Source organism: Tupaia chinensis, unplaced genomic scaffold (assembly GCF_000334495.1).
Source record: "Tupaia chinensis unplaced genomic scaffold, TupChi_1.0 Scaffold000610_1, whole genome shotgun sequence".
NCBI classification, from domain to species: domain Eukaryota; kingdom Metazoa; phylum Chordata; class Mammalia; order Scandentia; family Tupaiidae; genus Tupaia; species Tupaia belangeri.
The window spans coordinates 1,297,163-1,318,965 of NW_006160129.1; the positions used below are offsets into that span (position 1 = coordinate 1,297,163).

The 21,803-nt window shown below is 42.6% G+C and overlaps 1 protein-coding gene across 1 annotated transcript in view; it reads left to right on the plus strand.

The window, feature by feature from the left end:
• The window catches only part of KLHDC10 (kelch domain containing 10), a gene marked incomplete at its 5' end in the record, with an annotated part of 33,719 nt that extends 20,048 nt beyond the window's left edge, over window positions 1-13,671 (plus strand). The window contains 7 exons of the mRNA XM_027775889.1: window positions 1,405-1,559; window positions 3,652-3,800; window positions 5,773-5,857; window positions 6,874-6,940; window positions 8,305-8,352; window positions 10,528-10,667; window positions 11,681-13,671. Of these exons, the coding sequence (XP_027631690.1) occupies window positions 1,405-1,559; window positions 3,652-3,800; window positions 5,773-5,857; window positions 6,874-6,940; window positions 8,305-8,352; window positions 10,528-10,667; window positions 11,681-11,890 (854 nt within the window). The remainder of the gene's footprint in view (window positions 1-1,404; window positions 1,560-3,651; window positions 3,801-5,772; window positions 5,858-6,873; window positions 6,941-8,304; window positions 8,353-10,527; window positions 10,668-11,680) is intronic.
• Window positions 13,672-21,803: the final 8,132 nt, after the last annotated feature.

Sequence of the window (21,803 nt, forward strand, 5' to 3'; positions counted from 1 at the left end):
CTTATCAACCAATTTGCTTAATGACCTAGTCACCGGAATGGAGCTCAGTCATTAAGTGAGAAATGCCTCTACTTCACACACAGTAGCTTACAACTTCCTATGATGCAGGTGCTAGAATGGTTGCTATTGTATAAATGAAGACACTGAGGCTTTCAAGAGGCCTAAAGCCTCTCTCCCAGTAACGACTGAGAGCGCAGGCCCTGGAGCCAGACTACCTGGGATTGTTCTTTTTCCCTAGCCTGGCAAGGTTCTTTTTAGGAAACCTTCAATAAGTTATGCAAACCATCTGTTTTCTCATCTTTAAAAATGGAAAAGATAATAATAGTTCCTACCTCATAGGGTAGTTGTAAAGATTAATTAAGAGAGGTTAAATAACTTTCCTCAGGTCACACTGGAATTTAAATCCATCTCTGGCTGGCTCCAGAGCCCATGCCATTAACAACTGTGCTGTATCAATTAAAGAACTGATTTAAAAAGTCGCTGAAGTAATAAGGTAGCACTATTGCGAGGTGGGGAGAAAGAAAGTGTACATTAGAGAGAGTACATGTGAGAGAGAGTGTGTGTGTGTGTGTGTGTGTGTGTGTGCGCGCGCGTGTGTGGGAGAAGAAGAAAAGATGCCGAGAGGAGGAACACCAAAGTTATCTGCAGGATATTGGTGTGTTTCTTTTATCTGGTAGGGGATTAAAATGATAGACATCATAATTTAAAATGTAGAGATCATTCTCCTGGCAAAATCAGAATATCCTTTAATCCCTTCATCCTGTGTCCCACTGAGTCTTCGCTAAGGCAGAGGTGACACTTGATTTTCCTCTGCTTTGCAGCATACTTGAACTGTCTTGAGCCACAGCGGTATGCCAAAGTTGATGTAATTTAGTATTGTCATACACAGTATTTAATGAATTCCATAAATAACTATTGAACACATGTCATATACTTAACAATAAACTACAAGATAGTCCAGGTAGTAGAGCGAATTAGAGCTTTGTCTGAAGAACTTTGTAATAGTTAAATGTCAGTGGCTTTGGCTTTCTTTTTTTTTTTTTTTAATATTTTTACCATAGATTGTATGTGCTTGCCAGAGAGAGACAAGAAAGACAGAGAGAAAGTGAGAAATCACCCCCTTGGGGAATGGCCACTCTGCAGTCCCTTCTCTTCTATTCTCCTCTTGGGATTTTGGGCACATACCCACATGCGCCTGGCGTGATTTTCAAGCGGCCTGGCCCAGGACTCAAACCGTGGTCAGCCATGTGGGAATCAGCACCTTTACCACCACACCACCTGCAGGCACTGGTTTAGGCTGTCTGTGTAAACAGTAAATCTGACGTTTCTGAGTTTCTCAGATATTCAGGATTTTGTGGGGATGTGTTTCAGGTATGTAAGTGGAATTTGTGCTTCTTTCCCCAGTCGTGCTGCATGGGAACAACCTGTTAGTGTTTGGCGGGACGGGCATCCCGTTTGGCGAGAGCAACGGCAATGACGTCCATGTCTGTAATGTGAAGTATAAGAGATGGGCTTTACTCAGCTGTCGGGGGAAGAAACCCAGCCGTATATATGGACAGGTACCAGTCTCTGGCCAGTTACGGTTAATTTGTTACATTTATTTGTTTATATTTTCTTGTCTGGGGATGTTGTTAAAATACTTATAATGCTTCCAATTTTTTTTTTAATGAAGAAAGAATTCAATGTGGTTAATTTTTCAGTTACGATATGAAATTATAATTTGTAAATCTGATTGCCTGCTGTTCCCTATTTTCCCCCTTCCTCTTTTTTTTTTTTTTTTTTTAAGGTTTTTACCATTGAGCATATATACTCGCCGGAGAGATAGAGCCAGTAAGAGGGAAAGTGAATAATCATCCTTCCTGGGGGAGGGCCACCCACAATCCCTTTTTCTTTCTTTCTTTTTTTTTTGGAGAGGTTTCTGCTATGGGCGTGTGTGCTGGCCAGAAAGACAGAGACAGAGAGACAGAAAGCGAGAAATCATCCCCCGGGGAATGGCTACACTGCAATCCCTTCTCCTCCATTCTCCTCTTGGGATCTTGGGCACGCACGCACATGCACCCAGCGTGAGCTTAAGCTACTGGGTCCGGGACTTGAACTGCGGTCAACTACATGGGAGTCCAGCAACGTACCCATTATGCCATTTGCTGGTCCCCCACAATCCCTTTTTATCCATTCTCCTTTTGGGATTCTGGACACATACATATGTGCCCAGTGTGACTTTCAAATGGCCAGATCTGGGACTTGAGCCGTGGTCAGCCATATAGAAGTCCGGCGCCTTAACCACCACGCCACCTGTTGGCCCCCACTCTTTGTTTCTAATCCAATTTAGGATTATGATCTGATGTATATATAAGTTTCTGTAGTTTAAAAAATATTAAAGAATATTATTGACACATAATAATTGTACACATTTATAGGGTACAGCATGATTTTTCAGTACATTATGTCATGATATATTGGGATTATTAGCATATTCATCATATCAAACATTTGTCATTTCTTCTTGTTGGGAACATTCAAAGTCCTGTCTTTCAGCTAATTTGAGATATACAATTAGTTATTGTAAATTATCCTCACCCTACTATAATAAATAACACTAGAACTTGTTCCTCTTACCTATCTGCAATTTCGTGTCTATTAATTAACATCTCTCCACCCTCCCATCCCATCTCCTCTACTCTGCCCAGGCTCTAGGAATTACTTTGTACTCTCCACTTTTGTGAGGTCATCTTTAGTTTTGGTGTGAATGGGAACAGTTGGTATTCTTTCTGTGCCTGGCTTATTTCACATAAAGTGATGTCCTCCAGGTTTGGCCATGTTGCCTAAATGTCAGGATTTCATTCTTTCTAATGGCCAAATAGTATGGAAGTTTCCTTAAATTCCCCACCATCGCTCCCATCCCCAGTGAGACTGGACTCCACTATGGTCCAGGTCTGTCTTTTTTAGAGTGATATGATTCCTTGAAAAACTTTCTGTCCTAAGTAGTAGACTTGAAGATTTCTGTACATGGCTAAGAGAGTTGTATGTGGGTCTGAGCTAAAACATGTAGATTAGGTAGAGATTTGTTTAGTTTCAGTGCTTCATTCCTTAGGTGTGAAAAATTATATCCAAAACGATAGGAAGCAATCTGCCATGTGTCAGAGATTCTTTGAGAGAAATGGGCTAAGCTTAAAACAATCAAGATATGCTTATTTCTTGTCTACCTGGCATTAGTACTGAGAAGCAGCTCCTGAGCTTTAAGTTTGCTTTACATTTCTTTTTTTTTTTTTTGGGGGAGGGTTGTGTTGTAGGATGCTTGTACTGACTAGAGACAGAGATGGGGGGGATAGAGAGAAAGTGAGAAATCATACCCCGGGGGGAATGGCCATGCTACAATCCCTTCTCCCTCCTCTCTGAATTTCAGGCAGGGACATATGTGCATGCTGCATGTTCTTCAAGCTCCCTGGCCCGGGACTCCAACTGCACAGTTGGCCGTGTGTGATCCAACCACCTTAACTACCACACTACTGGCTGACTGGAAGGTCTGATATTTTAAAAGGTTAAAAAGTACAAGAGAATTTCATGAAACCTAACTTTAGGGTATCGAATAAGTTTCCATTTTTTACTCAAGTCTTAATGGTTAAGTCTTGTTCACCTTTCCTCATTACCCAGGCCATGGCCATCATCAATGGCTCCCTTTATGTCTTTGGTGGGACAACTGGCTATATTTATAGCACAGACCTGCACAAACTAGATCTCAATACCAGAGAGTGGACACAGCTGAAACCAAACAACCTGTCCTGTGATCTACCAGAAGAAAGGTGAGGCTCTAGGATTAAAGCAGATTTATTCCTGCTTGTTAAGGTTTGGCCTCTTTCACAATGTTGGTGATATGAAGAAAACCCCCTGGTCCCTGTTAAAGTAGCCGACTGGCTGTTAGACCCCAGCTCAGTAGTAGAGAAAGGGCTTCTGCTAAGGAGATGGACTTCACCCTTTTAAAATGTTATTTCTGCTTACATTTCAGTCTTTCTGCATTAGGAAAATAGTAATACTTTGAAGACAAAACTAAAGGTAGCAATTATAACTAAATTTGATATTAGAAGCAAAACAATTGCTTTCTGGTTATTTTTCTATTCTCCTTCTTAATGTGTATATTAGGATTCTTTGGCTCATTTATTCACAAATACAGTACAGGGCACAGTGCCATGCCCACAGTGATGCTCAATGAATATTTTTTGGATGGGAGGAAGGATAGAAAGGAGGAGGAATAGAAAGGTCATTCATTTTAAGTGCTCATTTTGAAACTCCTGAATATCATATGGTTCTCCCAAGTTGCCTTCTAATAGTAGTCCTTGGTGTTTCACTTTCCTAAGAAGCAATTGCTGCTTCTTAGAATTAAACCCACTGAAAAATTTGAAGACAATTTTTTCCCCTATCATTTAAAGCAAAGATAGTAAACACTTGTCTTTATTTACTATTTAGACTAATCCAATGTCTCTTTGTTGCCTTTAAATAAAATGGCATATAGACGCTAAGAAAGACTTTGTATTTATTGTAGTATGTCCATGGCTGATTTGTAGGCCTACCATGAGAGGACTTGGGAGATGGTCTGTTACTAGAGTAATTTTGATGTAATTTATTTTATCAGCACCAGAGCCTTCAGGGGAAAGGAGAAAATATATTAAGTTTTTAAAGCATTTTCACATGGTTACCTTCTTTGAATCATTTTATGGACATATTATAAATCATTTCAGCTTCTAGCTAGACGACCTGAAAAGTTCTGGTAGGTGTTTCATATTATAGTCACAATTCTCTATAGCATAATTTTCTGTTAAATAAATATTTTCATTTGAAAACCCATAGTCTAGGGTCTCTAATTAAATAGAGGGAGGTCACTTTTTAAAACTTAGTAATAATATCCCCCCTTATGCAAAGTTATCACAAAAAGGTTATAGAAAATACAAATAAGCAAAAAGAAGAAAGTAAAGAAAATCTAAACTCAGAAATAACCAGAATTAACCTTTTAGATGATATTCTTAATAGTAATTTTTTGTGCATTTTTGTGTATCTATAATTTTTTAAATTATTGTTATTTAACTTTATTTGTTTATTTATGAGCAGAGAGAGAGAGAGAGAGAGAAAGAGGGCGAGAAAGAAAGCCACCAAGTCTGGGATTCAAACCGTGGTCAGCCATATGGGAGCCCAGCGCCCTTAACCACCATGCCACCTGTTGGCCCCAATTTTTAATGTTATTATAGCCTATCTGCTCTGTGTGTGTTTTTTTTTTTTTTTTTTTGGGGGGGGTTTTTGCTATGGGGCATGGGGGCTCGACAGAGAGAGACACAAAGTGAGAGATCACCCCCCCCAGGGGGGATGGCCACACCGCAATCCCTTCTCCTTCATTCTCCTCTCAGGATCTTGGGCACGCACACACACACGCCCGGTGTAAATTTAAGCCACCAGGTCCGGGGCTCAAACCATGATCGACTACATGGGAGTTCAGTGACATAGCCATTACGCTAACTGCTGGTCCCTCTGCTCTGTTCTTTTCAGTTAGTGACACAAAAAGAAATTCTCAATATATTAACCATCTCATATGCCTATATTCTTATTTGTTATGTACTAATCCATTTTATGTATATTTTGGAATTCATTTAATCAATTCATTATTGTTGAAAGCTTAGGTTATTTCCAGTGATTCTAATTTATTATAAATAATGATGTCATAAAAATCTTGAGCTAAATCTTAGGTTGATTATTTTTCATTTAACACATTGTATTGTATATTTTCAGATACAGACATGAAATTGCACATGATGGACAAAGGATTTACATCTTGGGTGGTGGTACTTCTTGGACAGCTTATTCTTTAAACAAGGTATTTTTTTAAAAAAGAGAGAAAAATGGAGAGGGAGAAGGATAGAGAGAGGCATGAATCCTTCTAAGCAAGATAATTCTGTTACTTCAGGTATTTTAATTTTCGAGCAGGTTCCTCATCAACATTTGTTTTGTGTTAGATGCTCTTTGTATTTAAGGCAGAAGTTTGTGCCCCTCTTTCCTTTCTAGTTGATAGTTGCCTTTATCACACGTTGAAAATACAGTATGATAATTCTTTCCTTGGGCTGAATGAGGAAAGTGAGTAAAAGAGAAGTAGAGTAACTTGAATGGAACAACTAATTAGAACTGGAAACACGGCTCTAAGGATGTCACATCCCTATCAGCGTCAGTGCTGTGTGTCTTAAAAGAGTAGACGTGTTTAGGACTGCATGTCACTAACTCTGAAAAGCTCTGAGGGCTTTTATTCATCCATCTCTGTGGCATTTCTGAAATTTCATGGTTACATATCCCAGGAGAAATCTAGATTAGGCTACAGAGCTCCTGGTCTGCCTAGTAATCTTAATGATCTTTGTAAGTTTTGTCAAACTGCATCCCCATGTTTTCTTAGCAACTCTTGCTTTCTTCTGTCATAAAAATGATACATGTTTGTTGCAGAAAATATACAAGTTGCAAAACAGTGCACAGAAGAAATTCAAGAATCACATGTGTTTTTGCTTTTCATTTCTACTTTTTTTCATTTCTATTTTTTCTGTGAACTTAAAAAGCTGAAATCATATATGTGCTTAATTTTCAACTGTTCCATGTAATGTTTTGTCTTATATTAGAATTAGGAAAGCTCAGAGAAAAAGCAAAAGAAAAGGAGAAAGACATTTCATCCAAGAATATGTGTTTGCACAGGCTCCTAAATAGGAAATCTGTATCTTTTGCTCTGTTTTGCTGTGCACCTAAGACTGTTCTGAAAAATAAAGTTTATTTTTAAAAATAAATTTTTCAGACTAATTAAAACTACAGTTATTTAATTAATTTGTATATGTGTTTTTTTTCTCTCTCTCCAAGATCCATGCATATAACCTTGAAACGAATGCATGGGAGGAAATTGCAACAAAACCCCATGAAAAAATAGGTAAATTAAAAGTATTGATTCATTTATGTGTATCAAATGTATTTTATACTTTTACTTATTGTGGTAGGGAAAAAGTAATTTTATTGAGTTATATGGCAGATTGAACTTGTATTAGAAATGACTTACATTCCTTAACCCAATTATTCTTTCTTAGTGGTTGAACAAAGAGACTTTTTTTAATAGATATTTTTGCTGTAGGGTACATGCACTCACCAGAGAGACAGAGACAGAAAGACAGAAAGTGAGAAATCACCCGCCAGAGGGAATGGCCACACTGCAATCCCTTTGCCTCCATTTTACTCTCAGGATTTTGGGCATGCATGCACACGTGCCAGCGTGAGTTTCAAGCCACCGGGTCCAGGACTCGAACCATGGTCAACTACATGGGATTCCAGTGACGTAGCCATTACGTCATCTGCTGGTCTCAGACAGAGAGACTTTTTTTTTTAAGAGAGATTTTTTTATACATGTACACTCATGGAGACAGAAAGCAAGAAATCACCCCTCTAGGGGATAGACATGCCACAGTCTCGCTCTTCTCGGGATTTTGGGTACTAATGCACTTGCACCCAGCATGTTTCAAACCTCTAGGTCTGGTACTGAAATCATGATTGGCCATGTGGGAGTCCAGTGACATAACCATTATGCCATCTACTGGTCCCACAAAGAAACTTTTAATGGAGGTTTTTAAATTCTGTGACAGAAATGGGGTAGTATGGGTAGGAAAAGAAATAGGAGCTTAAATCAAGATCTACCTACCTCATTGTGGGTAAAGGCTACCCCAACACCCCACTTTGTTTCCCTGGCACCTTAGCATTGTACCACTGTGAGACTCTTGTTTTTAATTATAATTTTTTATTACATTTAATCACATGTATCGTTACAGTGTATTCCACTGTGAGACTTCTGAAGACTTTTTTTTTTTTTTTTTTTGAGAGGTTTTTGCTATAGGGCAAAACCTGTGCGCTCGCCAGACAGACAGAGAGAGACAGAGAGACAGAAAACGAGAAATCACCCCCCGGGGGGATGGCCATGCCGCAATCCCTTCTCCTCCATTCTCCTCTCGGGATCTTGGGCACGCATGTACATGTGCCCGGTGTGAGTTTTAAGCCACCGGGTCCGGGACGTGAACCGCGATCGACTACATGGGAGTCCAGTGACATGGCCATTACGCTAACTGCTGGTCCCGAGACTTCTGAAGACTTCTAAAATGAGGAAGAATTGGCAAGACTAGTCAGTTCTTGCTTACTGTTCTAAAGGCATTGTTTTGATTTTGCACATAGTACATCTTTCACTATGTCCTAGTCAGGTTATTCCCAGTCTTTCTGTGAATAATGGGGCTTTTGTGTTTATGTGTTTGGCAGGTTTTCCTGCAGCCCGAAGGTGTCACAGTTGTGTTCAAATAAAAAATGGTAAGAATTCTGAATAATGTTTTGATACCATGTCTGTGATTGTATCTCCTGAGAATGTCTTAACTTTGGGAAGAGTTGATTTTTCATCATTTAAAATTGAAGGGGAATCCATAGTTATGCCTCTGTCTACAGCCAGATTCCCTTAATTGTAAGATTTCCTTAATTGTAAGAGAACTAAAAAACTGGAGATATATAAGCTTTTATTGTACTACCTGACCTTTCGGCAGATGTCTGTGGTTATGGTGGGCAGTGCTGATAATCTTGACTGCTTATCTACTAGAGACCTCTGTGGACATCCTAGTAAAACTGTAATAATGCCTTTAAGGAGTCATTTCATAAAGTTGATTCTGTTCTCTGTATGATGCCAACTAGAAGTCTTAGCTCAGTTTTTGGCCGTGTTATAACTAAGACATCGTATATGTTCAGAAAGAGGCTGCAGCTCCTTTATCTGAGTGTGATAAGTGACTCCTCTTTGGTTAACCTTCGTGACTTTTCATGTACTATAAAGCTTACTTTATAGTTTGATATACCTCCTTCAATTTTTTTCTTGGAGGAAAGCGTGTGTAAATGAGTTTGATAGCCTGTATCCTTTCAACAGCAGCTTTGTTGAGGTTTAACTAGGATCATTCTGCCATCTCTAGTACAGAGGGACTTTTATTATGCCTCTGCTTTTGGGACAAGATTTATGGATAGTGGCATTGTTCAATTTGCCTCTCTGAGAACGGAGCTATACTTTAAAGTTTTCCTTGAATCCTGGCCAGAAAAACTTTCCAGTGCATTGTATAGTTTGATTAAGTACTGACTTAGACTTGATCTAGACTTGAATTAGGACATTTATTCATTTGATTCTTTGAGGCTAAGCACCACACAAATAGAATTCAGCCTTAGTCGTGGGCATTTCATTGGAAGGTTCACATATCCTCTGTTATAAGTTGTCTAATTAGTTACAGCTAACTGATTTTGTAAAACAAACAAAATCTACTTTTCGTTTTCAGAAATTTTGCTCCTGATAAGGAACTGTACAGATGTAATGGAGCTTCAGATTGTCTCCTTTTGGCTAAAGAAAACATGGAAGAACCTTTTTGGTGCTCCCCAATGGCACATTGCAGTGAATGTTGCTCCTCGCATTAAATGTCTGCCTAGGGAACATTTGTGTCTGTGGCCAGATAAGCATGCATTTTTTTCTAAGCTGTTATTTAAAAGAAAAGGTTACAGAATGGTGGCCCAGACATGTGTTTTGTTTGACTCATATATGAATTAAGGTTTTTTGGGTTTTTTTTTTAAATATTTGTTACATATGGACAAATTATAGTTGTATATTTTGGAACTGGTGGTCAGCACTTAAAAAATCAAATGTTTCTTGGAACAGCTCCATGGCCTGGTGGTTAAGACAGCCTGATCCTACATAGCCAAGAATGCTGTTTGACTCCTGGACCGGGAAGCTTGAAAAGCACTCTGGGTGCACGTGCTTGCATGCCAAAAGCCTGAGAGAAGGGCGAGATGGAGGAGAAGGGATTGCCTAGTGACATTCTCCTTTGGGGAGTGTTTTCTCCTCTTCCTTCTCTCTGTCTCTCTGTATCTCTCTGGCAGGAACCTGTGCCCTTTAGCCAAATATAAATATATATAAATAAATATATATATTTTTAATTTTATAAAATTTAATATATAAATATATATATATATATACACACATATATATTTTTTAATCCCAATATCCAGCTTCTTTTGAAAAATTGAAAGATGTGGCGATTGTAAACCTTCAGTCCTCTGTGGTAGCAGTCAGCTGGAGCTAGCCATCACCTCTCTTAGCACATGGCCACTCCAGTTTTTGTGCCCTGGACCTCCTATTTGTTTATTTTTCCTGGACCCCCTTGAACCTTCACTTTCTATGCCTGGAACCTGTAGGTACTTGCTTTTGAGAACCCTAATGTGAATCCCACTTAAAGGCCTGCTTATTCTCAGTCCTAGTGAAGACCACAGGCATCGTGTCCCAGTTCTGTAGAGGATGAAGACAGCAACATGAGCTAGTGCCCAGTGGATATCCTCCAGGGGGGGGAGCAATCCACCTACCTGGTCCCATGTCAGTTTGCTCTGTGACCTCCTGCAGAACATGCCCACATGCCCTAGTGTTGGCTCTTTTCCTTGTGTGATCTTGGCTTTCTCTTTTCTTGATAGATGTTTTTATCTGTGGGGGCTACAATGGGGAAGTGATCCTGGGAGATATCTGGAAGTTGAATCTGCAGACTTTTCAATGGGTGAAGCTCCCAGCTACCATGCCAGAGCCAGTTTATTTCCACTGTGCAGCTGTTACACCAGTAAGTTTTTATTTTCATAGCTTCCTTACGTAGTTGCAAATGCTGAAGAAACCTTTTTTCAGAGATATTACTGAGTCGTTAGAAAAGTCTTAACATATTTTTCTTTGTTTTTTTTTTTTTCCTGTGCAAAAATATATCATGACTTTTCGAAGACCCAATAGCAAGAAAAAAAGATCCTGATAGGTATACCTTGGACTAAGAATATGTTTTTAAAACTTCCTCCCAAAGTTAGCCCTTCCTCTGAGAAAATGAGAGAAAACCCCCATCATATCCAAATTCGAAAGCAGGGGGCCACAGGTGGCATGGTAATTAAGGTGGCGGACTCCCACATGGCCAACTGCAGTTCAAGTTACAGACCCAACAGCTTGAAAATCACACCGGGTGCATGTGTGTGCGTGCCCAAAATCTGGAGAGGAGAATGGAGAAAAAGGGATTGCAGTGTGGACATCCCCCCAGGGGGTGATTTCTCACTTTCCCTCTCACTGTCTCTCTGTGGCAAGCCATGTGTCACATGTGCCATATGACAAAAACCTTAAAAAAAAAAAAAAAGTAAAACATAAATGTAAAAGAAATGTTTCCTGTGGCATTCGGGTCTGGGCAGTAATCCTAAAGGTGTTTCCTGTGAGGACAGAATAGTTTTACCTCTGTGATACCTATTATTGAGGATCCCACTAGTTTCTTGAAGGCAAAGACCTTTATTTTCATCTTTGTATTTTTTAAGATTTGCCACTTTGGATAGTTAATATGGTTTAATGGTAGTTAATAGAATGAAGTTGTTTGTTTTTAAATTTTTTTTAATGTCTGTTGTTATTTCTTTAGTAACTCATTCATCACTTAGCCCCCCTTGATTCTGCAGTATGTTGGGATTGGTGAGAAATGTTTTTGTTTCACCTCCTGATCAGCTCACTGTGTTTGTTGTTGTTGAGGGGTGGAGAGGAGGGCTGAGTGTTCAGCTTTGGTTTCTGTTTCTGTCCTGTTTGAATTTGTTGCCTTTGACTGCTGTTTGTTCGTAGGCTGGTTGCATGTACATTCATGGCGGAGTGGTGAACATCCACGAAAACAAACGGACTGGGTCGTTGTTTAAGATCTGGCTGGTGGTACCTAGCCTGCTGGAACTGGCGTGGGAGAAGCTGCTCGCGGCCTTCCCTAACCTAGCAAACCTCTCCCGAACACAGCTTCTGCACCTCGGACTCACACAGGGACTCATCGAGCGCTTGAAATGAGGATTTCTGGACTGTTCATTGATACTGGAAATGTTAATTTAAAGAGACTCCTTTATTTATGGGCAGTGTAGAATGTGCTACAAAGAAGATTGGTTACCCTGATCAAGGCCTTACTCAGAAAATACATCTGATGCCTTTCTGTAAATCGGTTTTTAAGTTTATGGACATCTCACTTTCCTACACGCTTCTTTCTTTGTTCCTCTCCCTCCTGCCCCAGCACGGACACATACATACTCCCTCTTTCTTGATGGAGTTGAGGGAAAGTCTCAAAGTACCTTCATAATGTTGCGAATCAAGATAAGATGAAGATTTTTTTAGAAGGAATTCTGAATATATGGCTATGGCAGCCAGTGCTCTCCAAATTAAACATCATCAAGAACAAAAATAAAATTAAAACATTTTAAATCTAGCAGCAGCAAGAAAAAACAGTTTAGAAGTAGAAGGTTAACCTTGAGAATTCGGCGGATTGTACTTAAATGTGATGTTAACTTCGTGTTTTCCAGATGTGTCTGATAGAGTAGCTGGGTCCACTGGCAGCAATGGTGGACATTTGCTCCATAGATGCCCAAACCCTTTGGCTTTGGAGTAGAGTTTAGCAGCTCAGCAACTCTTGGTTAGTGACTTCTTTTTTCATCCCTACATGCTGGCAGTGGTTAGAGTTGTCTTATTGAAAGACTGACTGTGTGTCCGGGTCATGCTCTTTGTGGTTAGTCTGGGAAATACAGCACCAAAAATGTCTCCACTTGGAAACTGCTAGTGGTCAGAGTTCTTCATTCTGGGTTTCTTGGAAATTTTCCTGTGCTTATTAATGGTTTTAACTATCTCTTTGACTTCTCTACGGGGAGTTATAGACCCTAAATATGCAGTGGAGGTGCCATGGGACATAAACAAATACCTGCTAGGTGGGCCAGAGGAGAGCCAGCATAGAGAGCCAGTGCACTCTGGGCTTGTTCACTTGGCCTCTGCTGAGGCGCTGGCCTTGGACTGTCATGTTAGCTGTTTTCTATTCAAAACTTGTTTCTTTTCCAGTTGCTGGACCCCGTAGTTGGCCTTTCCTTAGGCAGTTGGTCCTTGGCTTTCCTTTTAGCTGTTGCCTCTTTTTCTGTCTGCTTTAATGTGCATGGTGCTGAGATTAATTGTCTAGTGATTAGATAAAAGGTCTCAGGGGAAAGCCATAGGTCATCCTTTCTGAAGAAGCAAGTGTCATTTACAAACGAGTGTGAAGAAGGATGAAACTGAGTATCACTCACTTTTTTTGGTGTGAAATTTCAGTTTGGGTTCTGTTTTTTTAATTCTGAAAAGAAAAATGACTTAATTTCACTTGCTTTGCCCTCAGCCTGCTGGAGAAGGTGAGCATGTCACAAGCCACCAGCATTTGGAAATCACGGTACTCACGGTACTGAGGGCATGCAGGAGGGCACAGTGCCAATCCTCTCGCAGGTCACCTCTTGGTGGAGACTCACACGGGAGATTTGGGACAGATTTTTCCTTTAAGTGCCTCTTTTTCACCTAGCTTTTAAAGTTACTCTTCTTTTTTCTTCATCCCTCAAGGAATCTCTCTAGCTTACGTGTGGACTTAAAACCACCTTTGAGTTAGAACTGAAAGGCACCACCCAGTGTTCAATTCTGGGGGAGAGAAAACCTTGGCCTCCAGACTTGGCTCCTAACTTGTAGGCCTTATTGTAACATCCCTCCCATGTTGAGTTAATGGAGCCTGTATTCTGAAAAGTCCTGTTGCAACCACTCATCTGTGATCTTGGGCCCTTTTAGGGGAACGAGGAATATGAAAAGGGGAAGCTTCTCTAAGGATCTCATCCTCCACATCTTGCCATCGCCAGCCTGCATGGCATTTAACCTCTCACCACCCACTGCGAGGCTACTCCTCTGAGTCGCCCTCTCCAGAGCAGGTTAGTCTGAGCAGCTCTATTGGTTCAAAACAGAACTTCACTACGTGACTCCAGCTTGCTGTCTGATATCTGGTGGAAATATATCCAAAATTAAACAAAGCATGTTGTCTAGGGTGGTGAAAGGATTTTTGTCATAGATTTATACGGGACCTAAAACTGACATATTGCCTCTGTGCTTAGATCTCCATGGTCCTTGGGATATAAGCACGTCTCTAGCTCTGCTGCACCAGAAAGCTAGAGGTGTAGTCTAGTTTAATCCACACTTGCTAGAATCCTTTTTTAAGCCTCCTGAGGGCAGTCTTCTTTGGAGGCCTGACATGGAAGACTTGTGTGTGATATTTTCATAAACATACTTTCAGTCTGAGGTGTCTTCTTTTAATATAACACTAGTAAAAGCTGATGTAGTAAGACCAGCTCTGAGTGCTATAGAGCCACACATATGCGAATGTTCCGGATGCCAAATGATACTGTGTGTATGATGATGTAAATGTAGACTGGAATTTATAGAAGGGGTTGCCAGGCATTTTACTCTGTCTATAACCAGTACTCAGAGTTCCTGACACTGTTCCTTGATTTAGGAAGGTTTATGCCTGCTGCTTCTCAGCCTCTTTGAGGTACTTCCAGCCATCTTACTACAGTTCTGTAAGTTAAAGTGCAATATATAGAAACACATGGATATATACAGATTATATATAGGGTGTGGCTCTAAAGTAGGTAGACTACTTTTTCTATCTGCCTTGGGGAAGCCAGCTCATTACTTTAGAGTCAGATTATGCTAAGAATTTTAGCTGTGATCAACTGGCTTAAGCCAGCTCTCGGTGAAGCTGGATTTTCAGTCCATGTTTCTTACTCCGATTCTTAGAAACTTATTGTTCTGTGGGTTTGTTAGAGTTGGGGTGTTTTTCCCCAGTCACCTTTGTACTGCTATCTTATGTTTGCATGTTTTCCTACATTTTTTGCCCAGGAACAAAGAAATGTTTAGGAAACTCCTTACAGGTGGAGTTTCCTAAATGGAGAAGTAACACTTTAATAGTAATTTAAGACTCTCAGTTCTCTCATGTATATAAAGTTATCTGGGGATCTAATACTTTATTAAAGGAAGAAAATGATGCTTTCTTTATTTAATGAAGTATTTCCCACATCCCGGAAAAGCTATAAATCAATAAAGAATATATTGAAATTTTAATTCTTCTTCAGGGGCCAAAAGAAACCCTTTCCACTTGCAGAGTCTTCTTTTTTCAGGGCCCAGTGAGGACCATCTTTGTCCATTACATATCTAAAGATAAAACTATAATAATAAACCTATGGACATTTTAAAGCAAAAATATGCTAATAGTGACCTTTGGTTATCTAGAGTAGCATGAGTAAAAGCACAGATCATTGAAATCCATAGATAATGTCTTACAACTTTACTATCAAACAAATGATTCATTTACAGTTCTTTTTCTTCCCTGCCCTTTTCCCACACACGCCTTCTTTTCAGTGGCATGAGGCTAATGAGTAGTTGGAAAAGGAAAAGGAGGGATAGCAGATGGCATGGTGGTTGGGGCACTGGATCCCACATGGCCAAGTCTGTGGTTTGAGTCCTGGACCCAGTGGCCTGAGAGACACGTTGGGTGCGTGTGTGTGGGTGCCCAAAATCCTGAGAAGAGAGTGGAGGGGAAGGGACTGCAGTGTAACCATCGCCCCCGGGGCTTGATTTCTCACTTCCTCTCTCTCTGTCTCTCTCCCAGCAAGTGCATGTGCCTTATGGCAAAAAAACTAAAAATAATAATAATAATAATAAAAGAAAGAAAGGAAAAGGCGAGTCCTGGAGGGGCTAGACACCTAAGCAGCCCGATTAGCTGGTCCGTCTGACTACTGATGAACGCTGAAATTAGGAACCATGGTGTTAATCCTGACTTACTCTTCAATGGAATCTCCTGCCCTGAGTTCTAGGCTGTCTCTCCTACCACCACGAAAGAACTCTTAGCATCCGTGAGAAGAAAAAGCTGTGGATGATGTAGGGCAATTCCCATTATTTGAACACATTTCTTTGGCTCTTGACAAACAGTTTTATTCTAATCTTGTAGGAGCCTTACTTCTTCTTTTGGAGATACCTTTTCTAGTCATCTAGCTTGGCATATCAAAAAAGTTGAATTATTCTCTAAGATTATGTTGATCTTAATATTCTGTAAAACCAGTTTGTTTTTATGTGGTCTTACAGATGTGTAAAAAGTGGCACAGGTCTGATTGTCTACCTGCCAGCCTTCCAATGTAGCACAAAAAGCCATTTTCCTTTTTTTTGTCTCCTTTAATTTTTCTGGTATTGAACTCTCGTTTGATGAGGTTTTATGATCCTGTGATCATAAGTTCCTGAAACTGGTCACAACTTAAATTGTTTTGGGTCCCCAAATACCTCGGAACTCTAGAAGTGTTGGCAGGGCCTGAGGCAGGCTCGACAGAGTTCTTCAACCTCCGTGTATGTCACCCCAAATCGTGCCCCGCAACAGCAGTCCCCCTGTAAGGTCATTAGATTTGGTGGAACGTGACCCTGTCCCTCGTCTGGTATTACGAACAGAAGTTCTAAGTTGTGCTTTAAAAGTGGTACCATCATTTTAGTGTAATTTTCATGCTTTTAGTTTTTAAAACATTTTAGAAGTTTTTTAAAGGCCCTGCTTATTCAGTGTACAGGGTGAGTCAGAGGCAGTTTTCAGAGAAGAAACCAATGTCACCACGTGGTAGTAATTGCTGTTTCACTAGTTACACATCTAGAATACAAAGGAGGCATCAGAAAACACTTTCTCTAAAGCCACTTCCTTGTACACAGAGCCTGCACAGGGAGACACAGCACCTCCCCATAAAGGCACCTGTCACCCACCAGTTTACTAGAACCTAGGCAAGAAAGGGAAGCCTCGCTCTGAAACAGTCTCTGAGGGGTGAGCCTGGGCTTGCTCTGCCTACAGGGCCCCCTCAGGCCTCACACAGTGCTTGCCTTACTTTAAAGCTATTTGCCACAGTCCTGTTAAATCGTGTGGAAGTCTTTTTGCAGTCTGTGTGCATGCCATATGATCAGGACAGCTTTTCCACCTTACCCGGTTTCCTACCAGCAAGTAGGAAATATAGTGAATTTACCCTAAAATGTCCAATCTGTATTTATGTACCTTGTCAGTGTTTTGCTGTTGGTTTTCTAAAACAATCCGATCAATAAATCTTATCCAAATGTATTTGAGTCAAGGCTGCCTCAATTGTCTGACGATAATTTGTGTGTGAGTGAGCTCCCCTGTGTGACATAAGGGTCAGTCCCCCCACTTTCTTCACCACCACCCCCTGCCCGCCTGGGGTCAGCTGTTCTCAAGAATGTCTGTGAGTCAGCCACCTTCCACTCCACCCCACCCCAATTCACCCCACCCCACTGTGGGTTTTTCTGTCTGCTTGCCTTCTAGCATTCCTGGACGCACAGTGGTTCCCTCAAGAGAATGCTGCTCCCTCCACAGACATCAGTAAGGAAGCAGTTGTGGGACAGGCTTGATAAACGCACTGGGCACAAGTTTTTGTGTGCCCCAAATCCTGACAGGATGAAGAAATAGAGGAGAAGGGACTGTGGTACGTCCATGTCCCACAGGGGGTGCTTTCTCCCTCGTCCTCTCTCTCTCTCAGTCTCTCTCTCTCTCAAGTGAGCACATGTACCCTCTGGCAATTAAAAACTTCTAGTTTGGGGCAAGCATGGTAATTAAGACACTAGACTCCCACATGGCTGACCACAGTTCAAGTCCCAGACTCAGCAGCTTGAAAATCACACCAGGCGTGAGTGCATGTGTACCCAAAATCCAAAGAGAAACATGGAAAGGAGAGGAGACTGCAGCACGGTCATCCCCCCGGTGGCTGATTTCTTACTTTCCCTCTCTCTGTCTCTCTCAAGCCAGTTCATGCATCCTATTGCAAAACCTAAAAAACAAAAAACAAAAAACTAGTTTGTCAAAATTATTAAGCTATCAAAGCTAAACAGTATAATCACATTCTCTTACAAATTTCTATAGTAATTGCTTGAGGGAAGAGGACATGGTAAAAGCGTCCACTTTCCATAGTACCTTCCAATGAAAGGCACAAGTTCTAGACCAGTGCCAGATCAATGAGCCACCTGCAGTGATGCACCGTACCTGCTCCGCCCGGTAGGCTGGCAGGCCCCACCCCCCCGTATTGAGTACTCGACGTGTGGCTAGTGTGACCAAAGGACTGAATTTCTTTCTTTTTTCTTTTTTTTAAAGTGTTCACATTCTTTCAACTATTTTTTTAAAGAATTATTTTAACTTTATTTATTTATTTTAATTTGACCAGAGAGGAACAAAATGAGAGTGAGAGAGAGAGGGAAATGAGAAAGCAAGCCACCAGGTCCAGGACTTGAACCATGGTTGGCTATGTGGGAGTCCAGCGCCCTTAACCACCATGCCACCTGCTGGCCCCAAAGGCCTGAATTTCTAATATGATTTAATTTTGATATATTTAAATATAAATAGTTGCACGTAACTGGTGACTACCGACTAGACGGTACAGTTCTAGAAAGAGATGACCTGGGGGTTGGGAGACCAGGCTCTGCTCTTGGCTCAGTTCACAATGGTCCTGTTCAGTATGTGGCTGGCTTTTTTATTTTTTATTTTTGGAGAGGTTCTTTCTATAGGGTGCGTGCACTTGCCAGACAGACAGAGACAGAGAGACAGAAAGCAAGAAATCACCCCCCGGGGGGATGGCCACGCCGCAATCCCTTCTCCTCCATTCTCCTCTTGGGATCTTGGGCTCACACGCACATGTGCCCAGCGTGAGTTTTAAGCCACCGGGTCTGGGACGCAAACCATGGTCGACTACATGGGAGTCCAGCGACATAGCCATTACGCTAACTGCTGGTCCCAGTATGTGGCTGGCTTTTGTGGGGCCTTGTTTTACTCCTCTGTCAGATGAGGGAGTTAAGTATCCCTGTGGTCCCTTTTACATCTGACATCCTGGGATTGGTATGTTTGACCAAAGGCCTGGCACATCATACAGGTACAGCGTGTGAGAAAGAAGCCTCCTTGATTGGATCTTGCTGTGTCCTCTCCCTGGCCCTCCAGCTCCTCAGGATCCTAGGTGCTCATGTGCAGAGAGAGAGAGAGAAAGGGAAAATGAGAAAGCAGGCTGCCCCGGGGATTGGAACCTGCATTTGGCCATGGGGCTCCTGGCCTTACAGGGCACTGCAGCACAGTGACTGAGCTGACTGCTGGTTTTAAGTTTGTTCCTGGCTGGTGGTTGTATTTTCCTTTTCCTCCTCCTTTTTAAAGGGGAACCTTTCATAGCTTTATTTTTATTTTTATGTTTTTTGGAGAGGTTTTCGTTATAGGGCGCGTGCGCTCGCCAAACAGACAGAGACATAGAGACAGAAAGCAAGAAATCGCCCGCCAGGGGGGATGGTCATGCCGCAATCCCTTCTCCTCCATTCTCCTCTCAGGATCTTGGGCACACACGCACATGCGCCCGGTGTGAGTTTTAAGCCACCGGGTCCGGGACGCGAACCGCAGCCGACTACGTGGGAGTCCAGCGACATAGCCATTACGCTAACTGCTGGTTCCCTCATAGCTTTTTTAATTCAGCTCTTCAGAATACCTCGGATCTCAGTCTCTTCTGACTAAACCTGACTGTAGGGGATTGAATGATTTAAAGGGTGCAGCTAGAGTATTTTTATTTTAGGTTCTTCATGGATTCAGATGCTGGCTGACTGGTATTTGGGAATCATTCGTTGCTTTAAAAGCCAATCCTGGAGGCTGATGGAAGGAACAATGGAAGGGCAGGAGGGGATTTTGAAAATGTGTACCACCTCAGGTTTTATGTGCACTTTATCATCTTGCCCATAGGGTATTCCTCAGCAGCCTGTCCATTCATTAAATTGGGCTAAGGTTTTCCTTTCAGCTCCTCCACAGCCAAGTGAGAGCAGTGGAAGGTTTTGTGACAGTGCAGATCCAGCCAGTCTGCCCATTCTCTACAGGCCTCGGGTCTGGCTCCCGGTGTCCATGCGTGGTGAGACACTTCCTCAGATTCTGCAGCAGCCCATGGGGGCAGGAAGGTGCCGGGCACTGCTCAGGCGGGAGAGCAGTAACCTGCCCAACCCAGAGCCAGGGCTAGGGAGCGAGAAGGGCAGGCAGCTCAGAGCTGTGGCCACTTACTCTTCATGGGCCCCGCAGCAGGCCAGGAGCTTCAAAACAGTCTAGCAAGTGGCATCTATGAAGAGAAGTGTGACACTGTGTCACCTTAAGGCAGACTGGCCAGTTCTTTGCCTGTGTTCATGTGTTATGTGTGTGTGTAAGAGAGCGAGTTTGTAAACACAAGCATCCCCAACCAGGCCTGGTCATGCTGCAGTCTGTTTTTCTCCAGTACTGTATCCCATAGGATCCAGGGCACACAAATCCCTGGTGTGTTTTTCAAATCACTGAGACCAGGACTGGAACCCTGGTCAGCCATACGGGATTCAGGATCAGTCCTCTGCACAGTGCCTGACCCTTGCATTACAGGCCTGCCCAGGTTGTTCTTCTGGAATCTTCCACCGAAAGCCTTCTGACTATTGGAGCGGATGAGGCTCTCACCATGAATGAACATGGTATGTTTAAAATCCCCACCCAACTGTAAGCGTCCACACTTATTCTACCAACCCCAAAGAAATGTGTAGGGACTTAAAAGTTCATGGACAAGTGGAATTAAAGTGTAAGTTTTGTTTGTTTTTAGAGAGGTTTTTGCTATAGGGCACGTGCACTTGCCAGAAAGAGAGGCAGAGAGATAGAAAGCGAGAAATCACCCCCACCTGGAGATGGGGATGGCCAAGTTGCAATCCCCTCTCCTCCATTCTCCTCTCAGGATCTTAGGCACGCACACACACACATGCACCTGGCGTGAGTTTAAGCTGCCCAGTCTGGGACTCGAACCACGGCCGACTACATGGGAGTCCAACAACATAGCCATTACGCCAACTGCTGGTCCCAAAGTATGGGTTTTAAGTGCAGAAATTATTTTGAAATTCATGGTTTTTTTTTTCTCCATATGACTTTTTTTTCTTTTTGAGATACTTTTGCTATAAGGCATGTGTGCTCACCAGAGAGAGATGGAGAGAAAGTGAAAAATCACATACATATCCCCAGTGGGGATAGCCACGCTGCAATCCCTTCTCCTCCATTCTCTGGGGCAGGGATTTAAGGCCGGTGGGCACATGCGCCTGGCTTGAGTTTCAAGCCTCTGGAGTCTGGGCCTCAAATCGTGGGTGGGCCATGTGGGAGTGTCCAGCGCCTTAAGCACTACATCACCTGCTGACCCGAATCCTGAACTCCCTGAAGATCCCTGGCCATCTGCAGCATCTGGATTCTTATTTACTTACCAAACCTCACCTTGAAACAGCCACGAGATCATGGCCCAGATGTCAGCACCTGCCAGCTCAGTTCACTCTGCATTACCCAGACTTGCACGCAGAGACAGCCATCCGCAAGGTGGCTCTGGAGGCTGCTCCAGCGGCTTGCACCCTGGGGCATCCAGGAGTAGAGCTCCAGCTTTAGCCCTGATCTAAACCCCCCACCACAGCCCCAGAGCCCAGCCCGCGCCTCCCTGCCAGGATGGCCAAGCATTTGCACGGCTCATTTTCTCCTCAGCAAACCTGTGGGACCATCAGCCTAGAGTTCTCATTCCCACTTCTCAGATCGGTAGGCCAAGGGCATGCCAAGTGAAGTGGTTTGCCAGGGAGATCTCCAGACCTTCACTCCCCAGAGGGTCCCATCCGTGCAAACCTGCAAAGGCTTGTTTGGAAGCTCTTTGACTCTCCAGCCGGAAGCGAGCATGGGGAACCATGGCCTTTATGGAGAAGACCCTTACAGAAGGACTTCTGGGGAGTGACCCCCCCCTGACTTCCCAGGGTGGTTGGGGGCAGGAACAGCGACGCAAAGGCAATGGCGCCCGGGCTGCTGAGGGGTCCGTCGGCGGCTAGGCCCGCCCCCCTCCCCCCCCCCGCCGGGCCCCCCCGG